The following is a 20,326-nucleotide window of genomic DNA, read 5'->3' as shown; positions in this document are numbered from 1 at the left end:
CAGAGGACCCGTGTTTGGTTCCTAGCAACCACATCTGGCAGTTGGCAAGCATCTGTAACTCCAGCTCCAGGGGGCAGGTCAGAGAAGGCCGTTGTAGCCTTGCCTTCCACCTGTGTGCTCCACAGTGTGGCTCCCCATACTTCACCTCCCTGACAGCCACCTCAGAATCTCTGCTTACCCTCTCCTGATAGCTGGACTTACTGTCCCTCATTTGTAATGCTCAGGTCGTGTCCTTACGGACAGAGGCGTGCTGGGCAAGTCTTGTGCAGTTCAGTGCAGAGGAAGGAAGGCAGCCCTGTGGGGAGTACAGCCTCAGACTGGGTGTGGGAGTCCTGAGCCACCCTCTCTGGTCATGACCTTGAATGGACCAGGAGGCCCTCGTTTCTTTTCATCAGTTAATAACCTAGCTCTCAGGATCCTTTTGAGAACTGGGTGTTTCTGATACATAGTGAGCTCACAGACCAAGCTAGCTAACTGTTAGGTCTTTCATCCTCTGGCAGTTCTTGGTGACAAGTGTTCTTGACCAGTTACGTAGCTACGGAAATGGAAGCCCAGAGACACTAAGACCATTCATCCCAGGTAGTCATCTGGACCAGCCATAGAGGCAGGATTTGAACCCTGATCCTGGATTCCAAATCCCATAGGAAAGGTATACACTCTCCCAAGGGCTTGTCATCAAACACACCCAGAGCCACTGAGTCAGATTCATCCATGCTGGCTCCAGAGCGTCGCCTCCTTCCCAGTCAGTCTCCCAGGCCTGGCACCAGAGCAGCTGCATCTGTCTCATGCTAGGAGGCTGATTTGGTTTGGTCCCCTTACCCTTGTCATCTGTTTACGAGGAAGTCAGCTCTCCTACCTCTATGCCAGGCGCTGGACATGTAATTGTGACCCGTCGGGGCCAGCAGAGGGGCCTCCTAATCTTGTGCAAAACACACAGAATATCAGACTCCACCCAGGACCCATGCATGAATCAGAGTCTCCAGGGGTGGGGCCTGGGAATCGTGACTTGAGGGCACCAGAGTAGAAGAAACCCAGGCTCTTTTTAGCCCTGTTCTATTGTGGTAGGGAAGTCTCAGGCTTTGCTGCTGGGAGACCCAGTGAGCCTATGGCCCATAAAGTCACTCTCTGGTCTCTTACCTGGGCTGTGACTACTGTCATTCGCAACACTGTCCCTGTCCTGAACAGCACGTACCCCGTCAAGCCTCAGATTGTCTTGTACAATGGAGGTGACTGTGAATGGCTGTGACTGGGTGAGCAGAGACAGGCTTTCTGGAAACACGGGCCTTGCTCGCAGACTTCCTGTGTCTTACAATGTTATCTTCATAATAGGAAACTTTGCCCCATTTTTGCAACGCACATCCTCTGCCTGAGAGTCCATGGCGGTGCCGGGGCGGGTCATTTCTCAGGCACAGGCAGGGAGTTGTTCTGACAGCCCAGGGATTTGGGGGGGGGGGGAGTCCCTGCTACTCACAAGAACAAACAAACAGACCATTTTGCAATAATAATTCACGTTGGATGGATTCATTGGTGGTACTTGTCTTAGTTTCTCGGGCTCGCTCATTGGTACTCAGGATAGGGTCTTGCCTGTCAGGCCAAGGGATTTCTTCTTCCATGCCTTCGTTTCCTGTTCTCTAAGTGGAGGAGCTTGAGCTCAATAAGCTCCAGCCCCGAAGTTATAAGAGTTCTCCACAAATCCATGAGAGCCTCCCCTCTGGTTCCTCTTTGAGGTAGTTGACCATGCCTTTTGACAGTGGGCTGCAAAGCCACCTGGAGTTTTCAGAGTTCTACCAGTCTGAGGTGCAGGTTCCCTTGCCCTGAAACCTTCACATGAGCAGCTGGGGTGATGGCCACAGAACCCATTTGGAGGCAGAAAGAGGAGGGTGGCTCTCGCTGCCTGCCAGCGGGACTTTCTGTGGGTCCGCTGGCAACTCTGGAGCAGAATTATTCCTGTTGTTTTGGTGGTGGTGGTGGGGGGGTGACGACAATAAAGTTTCCCACAATACTCTCTCACTTCGGTCTCCTGCCCCTGCGTGCAGTAGGTATCTGTCTGGTACAAACGAAACCCAACCTCCTAAGCAAATTCTCTCTCCCTGCATGTCAGTGGCAGCTCTGCTGGCTGGAACCCAAACCCACAATGAGTGGCTCTTGAAAACACCCTACCCGCTCTTTCCCTTCGGGGACTGTGCTTCCGTGGTTTCTGAGCGGAGCTCCACGTGTTCAAGGCCCAGTTTGGGTGGTTTTCTGTTCGCTGGTGTTGTGAGCCATTAGGAGGAAGCTCTCCGCAAGGTAGAGGTGGCCAGACTCTGGCGGAGAGGGGCGTGCCCATTGCACGTTTACAGTGAAGTGAGTTGGTTCGTGAGTTTGAGAGTGAATGTTGAGAGGAGGGAGAGGCGTTGAACTGCTGCTCACCCTGTAGTCAGGCAGTTTGGCTGATAAGACCCACAGTCCCCATGGCGTCTGTGGAAAATGTCTATCTTATAGTAGGGCGTGTGTGTGTGTGACAAGCTGTGCTTCATTGTCTTATTGATACATATAGATTCTAGGGCTGGAGATGGAAGCCAGGATTTCTTGCCTGCTAGGGAAGCACTCTACACCAGCCCTATTGATAGCAGTGTGTAAAGCCCACCAGAAAGAGGCAGAGGAGTTTGTATGTAAGCGGGGAGGAGGGCAAGGGGGGAGTCTCCTCCATATACCAGGCTTCCTACTCTGAAGGATGACTCTTCCCCAGAGGGAACAGAGAGGCCCTGGCCAGCCCTGTGATCTACCACAAGGCTGGCGGTTCCTTCACCCTGCATTCTGTCTGGGTGTTAGTGAGATAGAAGATTCCAAAATGCCTACAAGATGGTCTTGGTGGGTTCTGGTGAGCATCCCTGGGATCAGGAGTCAGAAAGTGAGGAGAGAATGGTTCTGTGTACTACAGTCTAACCAGTGTCTCTAAGGGCAGTGCTGGGGGGTAGTGCCAGGACAGAGGTACCCTGGGAAGACTGGCGGCTCTGGGTCTCCCTGCCTGGACTCCAGCTCCCACATGCCTTGAGACACAAGAGGTTGCTCCTGACTCTGTGCCCTTAGGGACCTGCCTGTCTGGAACCTGCCACTATACACCCCCACACACAAACACCCCATCCCCGTCAGCACTGCCTTCCCGACTTGGCAGGGCCACTTCTCCAAGCTGGAACAGCTCTCGGTATTTCCAGCTTGGCCTGCTGCCCACATCTCTGGGGCCTTGCAGTCTGTCCCTCTCAAGGCAGGACCGAGGCACCATATCTGCTGACTGCTTCACGGGCTCACGGAGCCTCTTCCTGCTGCCCTACCTATGGGGTCCTGAGCTCCCCTGACTTCCTGTGCGTATGTTGTGGTGTGTGTGTGTGTGTGTGTGTGAGAGAGAGAGAGAGAGAGAGAGAGAGAGAGAGAGAGAGAGAGAGAGAGAGAGACACGTTTGCAGATTTGTGTCTGTGAACATGTGTAGGCTCAAGGGTCAACCTTGCGTGCTGTTTCTCAGGAGTTGCCCATCCTTATTTGTTTATTTGTTTGTTTGTTTTTGATGCAGAGTCTCTCACTGGCTTAGTCTTGCTGATTGGGCTAAGCTGACTGGGCAGTCAAGTCTCTGAGATCCTTCTGTTTCTGCCTCCCCAGGGCCAGCCTTACAAGTGCATACTCCCACAGCTGGCTTTTTGCATGGGTCCTGGGGATTGAACTCAGGTCCTCAGGCTTGCAGAGCAGGCACTTGTATTGACTGAACTGTCTATCAGCTCCTCTTCTGCCTTCCTGACTATCTCATCCACTCACAGCTTCCCTGGGGAAAACCACAGATCTAATTTGTAAATCGCTGGGGTGAGGGACCACCACCACCAGGACATCTTGGTTGTTAGCTGATGCTGATGCCAGGGGTGGGGGTGGGGCTTCCTTTGGGAATGACTGAGCTGGCAAGGTCCCCTGACCAGAGACCCTGTCAAGTTCTTGAAGCTTGGCACAGAGCACTGGGTAACATGTAGAACCAAGAGTTCTCACTGTTTCCTGGGTGGGCACTGGGTACCAGAGGAGGGCCAGGTGGCTTCTTTTCCTAATATAGAACTCTGGCAGTTCAGGGGCTCTTCCCCAGTTTAGGATGAGGGGTGACAGGAAGAGATACTAAGAACCCAGGTTTTGCGGTTTTGCAACCGTCCTAGACTGCTGCTGGCTGGGAATGTTTCCTGGGAGAGATCCCTGGCAAACTGCGTTATAGATAGATGAACGCAGTGCGTAACTGCAGCACACTGTTTATACAGTATTAGGAAGATAAACAGTTGTTCTAAATCGTATTTATATTTTGCATTTGTTTATCAGAACCTTTTCTCAACTTCGACCCTGCTACTTTCAGAATCATTACAAAGCCTGGATTTACGGGTTCTAAATACTGATGCTTGATTATATATTCGTGACGATTTATTTTGGCAAATGCATGCTTTATATCCAGAAGCCTCAGTGCTTGGGGGGAAGGGAAGACAAAGGTCTCCTAGAACCCCTGCAGAGCATCAGAGTTAGAGAAAGCTTTGGGGTCCGATCATGAACTACGTGTGGAGGCATAGTAATACCAGCTACTCTGGAGGTTGAGGCAGGAAGATCACAAGTTCAGGCCAGTCCGAACTACTTAAGTGAGAACCTGTGTCAGAATGAACAGTGAAAACGTTGAGGAGGTAGCTGAGTGGCAGAGAGCATGCAGGGCCTTAGGTTCACCCCCAGCACTGGAAGAGGGAACGGATGGAAGGTCCATGGTAGGTGAAGCGGGGGATGCAGAAACCTTCTCCTCGGGACTGTCCTCCTAAGGCGCGGAGTCTCTGGCATCCCTAAGACTGATCCCTGTGAGGGAGATCAGGGCACCACCATGTAGTGTGGGCTAGAGGAGGAAGGTGACCACACACCTCCACCTTCCTGGTGGCACAGAGTGTCCATTTGAACTTATAGCTTACTGGAGGGGAAGATCTCTCTTGCGATTAAAGACAGTGCTTGGTGGCCCTAGGGTTGTGCACGGAGCTTGCAAGGGTGCTCTGAGGATTTTAACCACATCGGTTTGGATTATTATTATTTTTTTTTGCTGGTCACTTAGGTTCGTTCTTTCTTTCTTTCTTTCTTTCTTTCTTTATTTATTTCTTTCTCTTTCTTCCTTCCTTCCTTTCTTTCTTTCTTCCTTCCTTCCTTCCTTTCTTCCTTCCTTCCTTCCTTTGAAAGTATCTCACTCAGTATGTAGGCTAGTCTGGCCTTGAACTCATAGACACCCACCTTTGCCTCCTGAGTGCTGGGATTAAAATGTGCACCTCCATTCCCAGCCCACCCATGGTTTCTTTTGTCATACACAGAGGTCTGGGTCACACACAGTGCAGTCACTTGCCTCTGTGTCCCAGCTTTTTGCTGTCCCCCAAAGGTCTGCCCCTTCATCTTCTAGCAAATGGTGGAGTGCGCGGATGAACTAAGCAGCGTTTCGTAGCCCAGGCTACCCTTGAATTAGCTGTGGAGCTGAGGGTGACCTTGAACTTCTGAGCTTTCTGCCTTTGTCCCTGAGTTACAAGTGTTCCTGGATTATAGGTGTGTGCTACCGTGGCAGGTTTCTGCAGTGCTGGGGTTGGAACCCAGGACGCTAGGCATGCTACTCGACCAACTGAGCTGCATATTCAACAGGGCTTTAAGTTTGATGTCACCGTTCTGGCCAGTGGGAATGACCGGGTGCGAGGCCTTTTATGTGAACCAACCACCTTGACAAACAGACCGATCCATTTCACAGACTGAGGAATGGAGGCATCTTGCAGTAGCACCCAGGTGGGCTCAAGGGAGATGCCAGGATGTTTGAGTGTTCCACTGTCGTCTGTATTTAGCTCCAGCTTTAAACACCCTTTCCACAGGACGTGGCCGGGTTGTAGTTAAAGGCTCGATGTCACTCAGGGCTGGTGAGTTGCCTACCAAGGAGGAAACGGCTAGGCGACCAGGAATGCCGCCTCCACCTCCCAGATTAATAATTGAGAGCTGGCCTCCACCCAGGCAGGGTGGGAAACACGCAGTGAACCCAGGGGTAGTTAACAGCAGAGGGGGGAAGGAGAAGGTCGTTTTTGCCTGTGGCTAAGAGGGTAATACACAATGGCCGTGATTTATGGCCTGGATTACTTGGGAGCCTCCTCAGTGGCTGACTGGGGCCCAGGCTCTAGGAATGCAGACACCAGCAGCCTGCAGGCCACTAGTGCCCGTGGGAGGGAGGAGGGCGGGCTGTTGGTGGCTTGGCAAGCACAAGGCTTGTGGAGGGGGTACAAGTAGCACCCATGGGTGAACTCTGGGAGAGGGACGGTGCTAACCTCCAGCTGGAACTGTGGTGGCTTTGACTTGGAGTGGGGGTGGGGCACTTAACTTCCCCGTGGTGAAGGCATTCTCCATTTCTTCCTCATATATACCCTACACCTTGGTACCTACCTGCCTTCTGAGATTGTACTGGGTGTTAGTTTAGATAGATTGGAGCCAGTAAGATGGCTTGGCAGATAGGGGTGCCTCTCACCCAGCCTGACAAACTGAGTTTAATCTCTCAGACCAACGCGATGGAAGAAGAGAACCAATTCCTGCAGGTTTTTCTCTGACCACATATAGGGACACCATGACACATACATGCCCATGCATGTGTACATGTGCACAAGTAAGAAAGTAAATGTACTAAGTTTTTAAAAAATCAATTAGGTGGGCTGTATGGACACTGGATGCTTAGTAGGGAGTTGAGGTGACTGAAGGCTGTAGAAATGATGGAATCCGCACTCAGTATCAGCCATGCTTGGCAGGGGGCAGCGTTCATGGCAGATGCCTGAGCCCTTCGCGCCCACCGCCCCTGGGCTTCCTGTGATTCATAAAGAGCACCCATACCTCCTGCCTAACACACATGCTCTCTGTGACTATCAATAGCTTTGCAGAGTCCAGCTAAATAGGTGAAGGCATTCGTGAGAGATGAAAGGGGAGGGTTTGTTGAAAGCATGGTTTGTTTATTTATTGTGTGTGGGTGTGGGCATCACTGTGACTTTATAGAGTTGTCTACCTCCATAAAGGCAGAAAAGTACACGTACTTTTACGTGGATTCTGGGGAGTCAAACTCAGGTCGACTTTACCCACTGAGCCATCTTGGATTTGAAAAGTGTTTTGTCCTGCCTCTGGTACTTGGAGGGGTTTCTCCTTTCTCACAAAGTTCACTTTTATTGACAATCAAGGTAGATGCAACTGACTTGTTAAAGTCACACTTAGTGTCCAGTCAGGTTGTCAGCTCCGCCACCCAAAGCCATGTCCCTGTCTCTCCACACTTGGAGACTTGACATCTCAGGGAAATCCAAGCTACCACATTGCCAGGTCAGGTGTCTATGAGCTTTAGTGAACTTGGAGCCTTCTTGTTGCGCCTTCGGAGCACTGGGTGTACAGGCAAGCACCACTCTGTCTGGCTCCACTTCAGGATGGGATATTTCTTGGCATAAGCCTACACCCCCCAGGCTTGGCTCAGATTGGCATCTCTTCACTTTTCACAGCCTTGGAGCCATGTGGCTTAAGATGTGGGATGGACATAGGGAGCACTGGGTAGTTCAGAATGCAGGAGTCAAGCTGACAGCAGAGACCCAAGCAGGTAGGCTTCTGCCAGCTGCAACGGGTGATGGAGGATGAGCTTTAGACACTGTGTTTTTGAGGATGTTATTGTGGATGTTACTGTGTGGGGCCAAGTGTAAGTCTGAGGTAGAAGAAAATGTGCCAGTAAACCTCAGGCTGCTTTTAGGAAAATGGAGATGCCACAGTGCTCTCTCTCTCTCTCTCTCTCTCTCTCTCTCTCTCTCTCTCTCTCTGTCTCTCTCTTTCTCTCTCAGCCTGAAAGGTAGGAACTTGGAGCAGAATTCCCCATGCCCCTCCACCACCCCACCCCCCCGCCTGAACCCCTAGAGGCTAGATGTCATTTGATGTGGTCTCAGGTTCACTAGGGAAGTCAGGCTTGGGTTCAGAGGGTGATCATGGATCTTGACAACCTGAAATGCCGGGCTGGAGATGCAGCTCAGTTGGTGGAGTGCTTGTCTCCTGTGCACAAGGCTCTGGGTTCCATCTCCAGCACTTTGTAAGCTAGGCCCTGCTACACACCTGCAATTCCTGCCCTTGGTGAGGGGGAGGCAGGAGGGTCAGAGGTTCAGGGTCAAATAAAAAAAAACTTGGAGATGATAACCCAGGCCTAGCCCGGTGGACTGATGAACACCTGGTTTATTGGGAATCCAGCATATGACAGTTCCCTCATGGACAGAGTGCACATGCCCTGGAAGAGCAACTGCCTTTCTAGAGGAGGTCCCAGCTCCCCATTCTTTTCTTTTCTTTTTTTTTTTTTTTTTCCGAGACAGGGTTTCTCTGTGTAGCCCTGGCTGTCCTGGAACTCACTCTGTAGACCAGGCTGGCCTCGAACTCAGAAATCCACCTGCCTCTGCCTCCCAAGTGCTGGGATTAAAGGCGTGCGCAGCCCGGCTTCAGCTCCCCATTCTTAACCCGCTTGTCCAGGGCAGTAAGAAAACTGAGTCTTTCCCACCCTAGGTTGTCCCTAAATAAGTAAACAGAGGTTTAGCATGGGACTTTGGAATAAACAGAAGAGGCCTTGGAATGGGGGCCAAGGTTAGAGTCTTTTGTGACAAGAACTGGTCCTTTCCCTAAGCCTGCTGGATTCCTGCTGCTCAACTGCTTGCTCTGGAACTCTGTCTTCTCTCCCTCTCTTCCTCTCTCCCTCCCTCCCTCCCTCCCTCCCTCTCTCTCCTTCCCTCCCTCTTTTTGCTCAGTGGCTGAGGACTTGCTTGCTCCTTGGCTTGGTTGTCTTTTTTCTTACCCTGAAGTTGCTGGTTTTTACCCTGTATCTCTCTCCTTATCTGCTCAGCCCCCCCCCCCCCCCCCCCCCCCCCCCCCCCCCCGTTTGCTGTCATAGAAGAGCTGGCTCTGATGACCCCATCATCTCCCTGTAGTTCTTTGGCTCTGGTGACAACCACCCTTCTCCCGGTAGCTCTTAGGAGTGACTGACAGTGTGCTGTCAAGCTCAGTGCTGGGGCCTGGGCAGAGACTCCTTGGGTGGGAGGTCTTCTCTGGCAGGGGAAGCCAGGGATGCCTTAGGTGTAAGTTGTGATAGATGTGGGCCCTCTGACTGGTCCCTCTGCCCACTGCAGTTGAGTCTGGGGCTCCTGGGGGAGATTGCCCTGCTGGGAGCAATGACAGAGCAGACTCTGGAAACTTGTTCTGGGTCAGGACCGCCAGAGGAGTTCATCTTTTCAGAATCTGTTTAAATACTGCAGGAGATAAAAGAGTGGAACCCTACCTCATTCAGCCCAGGCTGCCACCCTGTTCCACCGGAGACCAGAGCAGCCAAGGTCAGGACACAACAAAGGCCTTCCTGCAGATCTGTTTGGCCTCTCAGAAGCTGGTCACTAGATTCCTGAGAGATCCAGCACCCTCCTGGATGACATCTCTAAGGACTCAGGCTGCCATATCGACCCCAGCAGAGAGGGTCACTCAGGGGTAGGATCCCCTCTCTGCATATGCTGAGGAGACTCTGACTTGGGGCCTTCCCTGAGAATGGGGTGCTGCTAAATTGAGCACTCCTAACTCTCTCATTGTGGCTGGGTGTAGGCCAGATGGTAGTCTCTCCCTTGGGCAGCACCTAGATAAGTGATAGATAAACACTGCTATGGCTCAGACCAGTGGAGTTGTCTGGATGTGAGGGAGAAGTTAAAAGGACATGTGTTTTCAGAGCAGCACGAGGCCCTCTCTCGAGCGGACAGAAGTCTTTCTGTCCTCCCAGGAAGGTGGTCGACATGCAAACGTTCTATACCACAGATGCCACATCCCAGGCTGAGGACCCCTTGTAGCATCCCATCTTTGCGTGGCCCTGGCAATGCATCTTAGAACCGGCAGAGCTAGAAGGTTGGACATAAAAGCTTCTAAAGTTGACATAGCTTCTTTATCATAAAATGGGAGGGGTGGGGCTGGGGAAGATGGCTCCGTTGGGACCTGAATTCCTAAACCCCCAGGGTTCCGCATCAAAGCTGGTCAGGGTGGCTCACACCTGGAGTCCCAGAGACAGGATCCCTGGGGCCAGCTAGTCTAGCCTAATTGCCAAGACCCAGATTCAGGAGAGACCTTGTCTTAAAACAAAAAACCAAGGTAGTTAGCTTCTGAGGGACAGCAGCTGGGGTTGACCTCTGACCTCCTCATACATGATACATGTCCACACAGACACACAGACACCACACAATGCCCGAAAACACAAGAGGAGCTGAGAGGATTAGCACTTTGTCCTCTGAGTGTCTTTAACCTGTTTCACTCTGCCTGGCATTCGTAAAGGCCTTCTCCAGTGTTGACTGATTTATTTATTTATTATTATTGTTATTGTTATTATTATTATTAATTTCTCCTTGGAGTCTCTAATCCATTAGCACATCTTATCTCCGCCACGGTCGTTACCCAACATGAATATATTTGCGAACTATGCATTGTATAATTACTGTAAATAATTTGTACAGCTTACATTTTGAGATCCGCTAATTTGCAGGTTGATCATTTTCCAGACAAGGCATCAATCTGATTGCAGCTGATCCCAGTGCCCTATGAAGTAACCACTGATTGCACCTCCATTGTGCAGTTTAGGAAACTGAGGCCCAGAGGAGCAAAAAGTCACTTGCCTGAGATGGCAGGAGTGTTACTGATGTTTTAGGGTGCAAACTGGGCTCCACTGTCCATCCCCAATAAGCCAAATTAAAAAGACAAGGAGGAGTGAAAAGCAGAGAAAAGTGGTTTACTCAGAGTGGCAGCTGTGGGAAGAGGAACCAATAAATAGGTCCAGTGAGAGCGCCCCCAAGGCCATCTTTAGGGACTGACATATGAGGTTCAGGTTTAAATAGATAGTCCGGGTCCAAGGGGCGGTCCTGCGCATCATTGATCCATCATTGCCTGGGATCCATCCAGTCCTTCCTGCAAGGTGGTCTGACAAGCTGTCAGAGCTGTGCGAAATCTCTGTTCTCCCTCGTTCTGACACCAGCGCCCGCCTTTTCCTGCTCCCAGCATGAGATTCCTGGGGAAATTCCGATTCCTTGGGGACAGTTGTCCGATGGCCAAAGGGAGAGTCATCAAGTGTCTCTCTTTCGAATATTTTCTGTAGGGGTTGTTACCATTGCTGGTGAGTGGCAGGGCTGGGGTTTGCACATAGGTTTCCTTGCTCCTGGTTCAATATGTAAAACCCGTGTCCCCCTGAGCAGATACCACTGGTCCCAGCTCCATGGTGTGACCTGCGTAAGTCACTTCACCTCTTTGGACCTTGAGTCCTCCCCTCAGTCATCGGTCCAGTGGACTTCCTGCTCCTAGGCTCCCCCTTCTTGCTGGCATTCTCCCCTTCTGCACCCATCTCACTCCTACCAGCCGAGCAACCAAGTAGCCATCTGGGGCGCGAGGACAGCACGGTCTCCACACTGGAGACCCACAGTTGAAAGAACCCCTGCGGTGGGCCCTGTGCAGGCCAGCAGCGGTGGTGGCCAGATCGCTTGTGATGTAATGAGCGATTAGGAACTTCCTCTTGGAAGCCGGGCTTCCTCTGGGAGCCCGAGGTGCTGGCTCTGAGGTGGGGGGTTGGGGAGGTGTGGGGGGGGGGAGCTAGGAGGAGGAAACTCCTGTCAGCTGGGCCAGCTTCTGGACCACGTTCAGCAGAGGCTCGGCTGGCTCTAAGCTGCTGACCATTAACGTGGCCCTGTGTGCATTCTTTCTCTGCTTTCCTGCAGCAGCCAGGGGCAAGGACAGGCCCTCCCTCCCGCATGAGGCAAGCAGGACAATTAATGAATGCTGCTTGCTGGACTGGCTGCAAAACCTGAAGCCATTTCTTTGGCTCCAAAGGACAAAGGAGAGTTCATTGGAAACTCGTTTCTTCCCCTAAGTTTGATAACAAAAACTACTTATCTAATGGGCAAATAAGGCTTTAAAAGGGGTGTTAGGTTAACCAGATGCAGGGCCTGCGTAATTGCTCCCAGGCCCCAGAGCCACAGATGAAAAGCTGCCGGTTGGATGAAGGGAACTCGAAGCCACAGCCATGGCATGGGGACAGAAGAAATTAGTTTTCCAGGAGGGTGGGAGGCCCCCCATGCAAAGGGCTGAGAGGAAGCCCTAGGCTTATTTCCAGTTCTGCCACCAACTTGCTGTGTGACCCTGAGCGAGTTGCTTCACCTTTCTGGATTTTAGAGAGCTGGTCTTTCTTCTTGGCACTCCACAGGAATTGAATTTGGTTCTTGTCTGAAGCTTGCTCCTCAGCAGTCTTTGTTTGTTTTCAGTTGGCGGCAAGGACGCTGGTATAACCCATGTAGATGTGAAGCCCAGCAAATATTAGGGATACGGTGGGCGTGGACCACCCCACAAGCCTCCCAAGAGTGCTTTGTCTTCTCATTTAACTGGGGCATGTTTTTGGTTCCTTCTTGGGACGGCCCACCCTGGACATTGTGGTCAGAAGGGCAGGAAAAGACATTTCACCGTGCTCACGATTTAGCTGGGTCCTGTGAGGGAGCGCACGACCGCCCGCGCGCGCTCCTGCCCTTTGTTTTGACAGAAAATTGCTGATTCGAAGAAGCTAAAGACATTTCTTGGGATTTCAATGCTCTCCACCTACCCCCCCTCACCCCACCCCGGACTCCTGCCAGCCCCCTTGAGGTCCAGTACCTCCCTCCCACACACACAAAATTACATGGTTGGTCTCTAGGCACCCTGGCTGGGCAGAGAGCTCTGGAGGAAGGCTTGGCAGCCTGCTGCTGGGCCAAGCAAGGGAGACCGCCTTTGTTGGGGCTGTCGGCTGGTGCTCAGAGAAGGCTGCCACCACCCTCTGGTGGCAGGAATGTGGGTGCCTCTGGGAGACAACAGGGCTGGGGTCTGTCTCCTGGGTCACCTGAGCACCTTCTGAGAGCCCTGTAGGTGTCATTAACTTCAGCCAGAACCTGCTTAGCCTAGTGTTTAGGTTGCGGTGACTCTTCACTGTGTATATATACCCCAGTTCCCATCGTTCTTGTCTTGGAAGCTCCCTCTTTCCTGCTCGCCCACTCCTCAGGATGTCAACTGCCCTGATTTCTCCTCTTCCTCTTCTTCCTCCCCTCCTCCTCCTCTTCTTTCTTCCTCCTTTCTCCTTCTTTATTTTTCATTGTATTTATTTATTGCACTGTTAGGGCATGGAACCTGGGGCCGTGAACATGTAGACCAGTACTCCTCGCTGGGAGCTACGGCCCAGCTTTGCTATTGCATCCTATCGGCTATTCTGCCTGCCGAGAACTTCCTGCCTCAGGCCTTCAGTGGGTTTTCTGTGTGTGACTTCCTTTAACAAGCAGGTGCACTTAAGGGTGGTCCATTCTACTGTTTGTGGAGTTGGTTGGCTCCTTTCATTGCTAACCTGTGTCCCCAAGAGGGCTACACCATCCCCCTGTTGGAGCGCTGCTGAGCAGGACTCCCAGCACGGAACTGGCAAGAGCTTGCTGGGAATAGAGATTCAGAGCTGCACATTAAAGATACTTAGTACTCACACAGGAGGACTGAGGCTGAGAAAGGAGGCAGTTAACTGATCCTGGCTAGAAGGCAGAGCTCCCAGTGTTTCTCCTCCCACCCACCCCTCCCAGCGGGACCCATAGCTGGCTGGGAACTAGGCCAGGCCCAGAGCAGGCCAGGGATTCAGGGGGTGGGGGACGGGGGAGCGTGAGTTTCGGTCAGACTTCGGTCACCTTTGATGTTGCTCTGGTCTGACTCCCCCGGTATTTATTTGCAATTAAAGAGATGGTTCCTAATTAGGCTGGTGGCTGTGGAAGATGACAGGGCCAGCGCTTTGGAGCCCCAAAGAGAGAAGGCTCTTTCTATAAGACACTATCCCTGATGAGTAGGGTAGGGCCGTGTGGGCTCATGGGTACAGCCTGCCTGCTCGGCATCACTGAAGCACACCAGCTTACAGCAGACATGTCTCCACAAAATTGAGTTCTTGGAGCTTGTGAGTGTGAGCATGGAACCACAGCTGGGCTCATTCTAGGCCTTCAGTTTTCTTTCCATCCCTTCTGTTACAGGACAGGTAGATCACCACAGGTGCCAGACCAGGAACTAACAGAGATACTTTATATATAGAGAAAAAGGCCCTCCCACTCATGGTCCTCTTGGAGCACCTCAAAGCTTGGGTCCCCTTTGCCTGGGTTGTTCCAACAGGCCTAGAGACATTGAGATGACTGTCTCTTTCTGCACGTGCTTGATTGACTGAGTTTCTAGAGAGTCCACAGTGGCCCCCCGTGAGCAGAGCCCTCGATGACTGATAAGTCTTATAGAGAAGGAGAAGTGAGGTTTGGGCACATGGAGAAGCCTGCCAGGCAAGGGGCTGCAGCCACGTATTTGGCTCATTCAATGATTTTTGTTTGTTTGTTTGTTTGTTTTTGGTTTTTTGAGACAGGGTTTCTCTGAGTAGCCCTGGCTGTCCTGGAACTCACTTTGTAGACCAGACTGGCCTCGAACTCAGAAATCCGCCTGCCTCTGCCTCCCAAGTGCTGGGATTAAAGGCGTGCGCCACCACCGCCTGGCCTCATTCAATGATTTTTAAGTCCTGGTCCCAATTTTGCCACCTCTGATGGGTGTCCTCAGGCAAATCATTATAACCCGGGTGCCACCTTCCAGAGATAACGCCACTGGGCTCCATTTGTAGAACCCACAGGCCCCCTCTAGACCAAGGTTTCTTTAGTTTGTGGCAGGGAAAAATGTTTGAAAATAAATACCCATAGGACAAAATAAAGCAGAACGATCAGTGCCATGGCTACCCACCCTGTCCCCATTTAAAAGTGTGGCTTGGATTGGGGTGTAGCTCAGTGGTAGAGCTCCTACCAAGCAAGCCTAAAGACCTGGGTTCACTGTCTCCCCAACACACACACAGAGACACACACACACACTGGTGGGGGAGACATACCTCCCTCTAGGGAGCCCTTGGTATCCCTGCCCGATGAGGCGATCCTGGGGAGCTCTGAAGCTGAGGGGGTCACTCTCAGGGTCTTTAAGTCCTTGCCTACAACCCCTCCACTGTCCTCAGACCTGAACCCACCTTCAGACCAGGCTTCCTGGATGTAAGATACACAGACACTTAAGATGTGTTTTATTTATTTTCTTCCCTTGCTTTAGTGTGTTCGCAGAATCCTAAGGATATTTGCAACCTTGGGGACCTCTGTTCATAGGTGTGTGTGTGTGGGGGGGTAGACCATTCCCAGAGCCACTGACCCACAGCAGGTACGTGGTCCAGGCCCAGAGAGGATGCTGTTGTAAAGAGAGGGCCTTACAGAACAGCAGGCTAGCTACCTTCTGGAATTTGGAAGCTAGTTAACTTAATTTTCCTAGGGGGTGGAGATGGGTCTAGCCTGGATATCCAGAGCCAGATGGCAACATCCCTGTGAAGGATCCCGTAGCCAGGCTAGGGATCAGACAGGTAGCTGAGAGAAACAGTAAGTCCCACTGGAGTTCTAGTTGCAAAGCCTTCTAGACTTTGGCAAGAAGGGAGTGTCCCCTCCCCTCCCTGACTATGGCCCTACACACACTCCCTGACTTGAAGCTGCTATTTTGACCTGGACACAAGGCTACTTTGTAACGAGTAGTCCCTTTCCTCAGTGAGAGAGTGAAGTAAGCACCCTAGGCCCTTACAGCGGTTGCTGTTACAGATAGGGAGAAGGGAAGTGACTGGCCCAGTGAGCAGATTTAAGAAGGAGCCTGCCTGGCCAGGCGGTGGTGGCACACGCCTTTAATTCCATTCCAGCACTTGGGAGGCAGAGGCAGGCGGATTTCTGAGTTCGAGGCCAGCCTGGTCTACAGAGTGAGCTCCAGGACAGCCAGGGCTACACAGAGAAACCCTGTCTCGAAAAACAAAACAAAACAAAACACAACAAAACAAAAAGCCTGCCTGACATTCAGCCTTTTGGTAAACTTCTTATCTCCAAAAATATTTACATTACGATCCATAGCAGTAGCAAAATTACAGTTATAAAGTAGCAACGGAAACTATGGTTGGGGTTCACCACCACCACGGCATGAGGAACTGAACTAAAGGGTCTCCACATTAGGACTGTTGAGAACCTCTGACCTGAGTGGAGGAGGGCGCCCTCTAGTGTGTCTGGCTTGGGACCTGGGTGTAGCTCAGCAGGAGAGAAAGGGTACTGCATTTCATCGCTGGCACTACACACACAAAGGTTTGCCCTTTTGGTGAGGCTGACACCAGAATTCTGGGGTGCACAACTGGGAATTCAGTTCCTTTGCCTATGAAGGCAGTGCCTAGCTCATAGGAGGTGCCCGGCGATGCCTAGTACCCACCCTGGCTCTGTGCCCAGCAGACTCAGGGTCCTGCACACAGCTTCTTGACCTCACTTGGCCTGGCTCACTAGAGGAAGCTTGCTGGCTGTGAGCAGTTCCGGAAGCTCATGGCCAGTGGGCACTGCCTTGTTTTTCTGGTCCTCGAGCTTCCCAAGCCTGTGACAGATGGGTGGGTATTGGGAGTAACAGCAGCTTGGTAGGATGGAGTTGATCCTGGTCTCCTGCCCTGGGTTTGAGCTATTATGTCCACTAGCCAAGGGCACTTACCCCTCCTCCTTGTGTCCCCTCCTCGCCTGTAGCTAGCTTTTGGCTCCTGTGAAGTTCTGATAGTTCCTCAACAGACTGATGGACCTGTGGCTGGCTCCAGAGTGACAAATAAGAACTCTCTGTTCATAGAGTCCCTGTGCCGTCCAAGGTAGCAGCCTAAAGAGAGAGCTCCTTGGGCAGTTTCCTGCTAGGAGCCAGGCAGCTTTTTATGTGTGAAAAGAGGGTCCAGGGTCCTCTGGAGACTTAAGTGGAGGCTGCAGAGCACTGGTAATGATTGCCCATTCAAGGTTATGTTGGTTGTTGGTCAAGTCCCCTGGGAGGAGCTGGGTGAACGTCGGTTCTATGTTCAGAAGGCCCCAGCCAGAAACGAGCATGGCAGATCTTATCATTTCAGTGGGCAGTCATGTCGAGGTGGGGGCCCAAAGCAAAGACAGGATGCCAGAGGCTCCGGCATCTCCAAAGTGGGCCACGCCCAACAACAGCAACGGCTCCGGGACTGCCTTCCAAGCCAGACCTGCCTGTATCGGGGGCTCCACACTTGTGAAAGTCCCCCAAGTGGAGTGGGGCAGTGTTTCAAGGCCACCCAGACAATGTGCAGGCCACTGCTTTGCCATACAGTGGGGGAAACTGAGGCCTGGAGTGGAGCAGCACGCACCTTAGAAATAGACTTCCACATCCTTTGGAGAACAAAGTTCATGTTTTTTTAAAAACAGCAGTTAGCAGCCACAAAGTAGTGGTTGGTGCTCAGGGGTGGTTGTGGGCCTCGGGGAACCGGAAAGTCAGCTTGGTAAGGAGCACAGGAAGTCTGGGGCAGGGAGTGCCATCGGTATTCTGGGGGGATGCTTGCCCAGGCTGGTTTCAAACATCCTGCATCTTCTGCCTCCTGAGTACCCAGGACGGCAAGTGCATGCCACCGTGACAGATAGTGCTATTTTTCAAAGGACAGCAAAGTGTGCAACCACACCATACTGTAAAAGATCCGGACCTCACTCCTGACCTATGCTGGAGGCCCCCTGAGGAGCTCTGTTGAAGTCCTGGACTGAGGGGTCGGAATCCCATTCCGGCCCGTTTGGCCTCTGTGAACCTTGGGCAGGTCATGATGACTCTGAAGACAGGGTCTTATAAGATTGCTACACTTAGCTGGGTGGTGGTGGCGCATGCCTTTAAACCCAGCACTTGGGAGGCAGAGGCAGGCGGATTTCTGAGTTTGAGGCCAGTCTGGTCTACAGAGTGAGTTCTAGGATAGCCAGGGCTACACAGAGAAACCCTGTATCAAAAATACCTAAAAAAAAAAAAAAAAATTTGCTACACTTGCTTGGTAGATTGTAGGCTCTTTCTATGTTTGTTGGTGTTTATCTCTCCTAGATGTAATAGTGGGCAGGAGCTGGATGTGGTTCATATCAGTGTGTCCCAGGGTCTAGCACACAGTAGGCACTCTGGTTTGCTTGCATACTGTAGATTCATCATCCTATGTAGGGCAGGATGAGATGGTAAAGATGCTTGTTGCCAAGCTTGAAAAGGTTACACACACACACACACACACACATTAAAATGTAATTTTTTTGAGAGAGAGATAAATTCTCACTGTGTGCTAAATTATTTGGCCGCCTGGCACACAGTGGGTGTTCACATACTGGTTGATCTTGGAAAACCTTGCCCAGCCTCCATTCCCCTCTGCACCTGCAATAACCTTGCCATATCCTATGTTTGCGTTGCAGATGCCAGCATGTCTCCGGATGCCACCAAGCCGAGCCACTGGTGCAGCGTGGCGTACTGGGAGCACCGGACACGCGTGGGCCGCCTCTATGCGGTGTACGATCAAGCTGTCAGCATCTTTTACGACCTACCTCAGGGCAGCGGCTTCTGCCTGGGCCAGCTCAACCTGGAGCAGCGCAGTGAGTCGGTGCGGCGCACACGCAGCAAGATCGGTTTTGGCATCCTGCTCAGCAAGGAGCCTGACGGCGTGTGGGCCTACAACCGGGGCGAGCACCCCATCTTCGTCAACTCCCCGACGCTGGATGCGCCCGGAGGCCGCGCCCTGGTCGTGCGCAAGGTGCCACCGGGCTACTCCATCAAGGTGTTCGACTTTGAGCGCTCAGGGCTGCTGCAGCACGCAGACGCCGCTCATGGCCCCTACGACCCGCACAGCGTGCGCATCAGCTTCGCTAAGGGCTGGGGACCCTGCTACTCGCGACAGTTCATCACCTCCTGCCCCTGCTGGCTGGAGATCCTCCTCAACAACCACAGATAGCAATGCGGCTGCCACTGCGCCGCAGCATCCCCCAACCTCTGGGGGCCAGTGCCCAGAGACGCCACCCCAGGGACAACCTCGCCCTCCCCCCCCAGATATCATCTACCTAGATTTAATATAAAGTTTTATATATTATATGGAAATATATATTATACTTGTAATTATGGAGTCATTTTTACAACGTAATTATTTATATATGGTGCAATGTGTGTATATGGAGAAACAAGAAAGACGCACTTTGGCTTGTAATTCTTTCAATACAGATATATTTTTTTCTTTCTTTCCCTCTTTCCTTTTTTAAAGAGAATTATACAGCAGAACTAGGTGGAAAGCCTGGGTTTGGTGTATGGTTTTTTAAAAAATATTAATGCCCAGACCAAAAAAAAAAAAAAAAAAAACTAATACCAGTCACTCTTGATAATAAAGTGTTTGCATTATAGTTTTTTTTTTTTTTTAAGCTGTCTTTCTTACAAAGAACCTTCAGGACTTCAGTGGGCTTTGGGGCATTAAGAACTTGGTTTCAATACTTACTGAGTTTGAAGTAGAGGGAGTCAACAGAAAAGGGAGCTGGCAGGGTATGCTGGCATATGCCTGTAATCCCAGCACTTGTTAGGAAGCGGGGACTGGAGGTTCAGTAGTTCAAGGCTATCCCTAGCTATATAAGAGTTCTGGGCTACAAAACAAAGAAGTGTGTAGCAGGGGGGTGGGGGTGAAGAGATATATTTATACATAAGACCTAGGCAAAGGTTGGTTCTTCCTTGCCCAGTGCTGGGGTGTGTCCCCTGGATGGGGGAGGGGTGAGGAAGTGCATGCCTGTGGGATTAGGGAGGCTCCTGCAATGTCCCAGTCTGAAGGGAGAGGCTCTGGTCCCTGCTTCCCATCTCAGAGCTCTGAGCAAACTAGAAAATACCATCTCTCACCACAGTCTGAGGAAGAAAGATGGAGGCCTGCTTCCCCATCTCAAACCCAGGAGTGAGGCTTCTTGTAGGACCTTAATAGGATACAAATGCATACACGTACACACGTGCGCGCGCGCGCACACACACACACACACACACACACACGCACAAATACACACACACACACACTCAGAATCTGCCACACAAGCTGTGTTAAAGTTATGTGAAAGACAGGGAATATATTTCTGATTCAAAAAATGGGGCGTGTTGCCATTCTAGATGGATGAATGGCTAGCTCATGACAGAGCTGGTGGTTGGATGATCCATCACACTGTAGGTCCAGAGTTATAGGAGACCAGTTTTCTGGAAGATAGCCTCACAGAAGGGCTCTGAGACCTCTGGAACTTAACCTGCCGCAGTGGCTGTAAGTCACCAGTGTTTCTCACCATCCACTCTTGCTGGGGGCTAAGGGATCTGTTCCCTGTCCACTCACAGGGCCGGTTCCTCCACAAAAGTCTCATGACAGGCTTTCCTAGATCCAGTCATTCCTGGGACTGACCAAGCAGGAAGCTTT

At 51.6% G+C, this 20,326-nt stretch overlaps 1 protein-coding gene across 2 annotated transcripts in view; it reads left to right on the top strand.

Moving 5' to 3' along the window:
• The window catches only part of Smad6 (SMAD family member 6), a 69,962-nt gene extending 50,711 nt beyond the window's left edge, over nucleotides 1-19,251 (top strand). For both annotated transcript variants that reach the window (XM_031343822.1, XM_031343821.1), the window contains one exon: nucleotides 18,321-19,251. In XM_031343822.1, the coding sequence (XP_031199682.1) occupies nucleotides 18,321-18,853 (533 nt within the window). In that variant the 3' untranslated portion in view covers nucleotides 18,854-19,251. The remainder of the gene's footprint in view (nucleotides 1-18,320) is intronic.
• Nucleotides 19,252-20,326: the final 1,075 nt, after the last annotated feature.

This window comes from Mastomys coucha, unplaced genomic scaffold (assembly GCF_008632895.1).
Source record: "Mastomys coucha isolate ucsf_1 unplaced genomic scaffold, UCSF_Mcou_1 pScaffold23, whole genome shotgun sequence".
In the NCBI taxonomy this organism is placed as follows: domain Eukaryota; kingdom Metazoa; phylum Chordata; class Mammalia; order Rodentia; family Muridae; genus Mastomys; species Mastomys coucha.
Note: the sequence above shows the minus strand (reverse complement) of the source record. Positions and strands in the feature narration are given on the sequence as shown.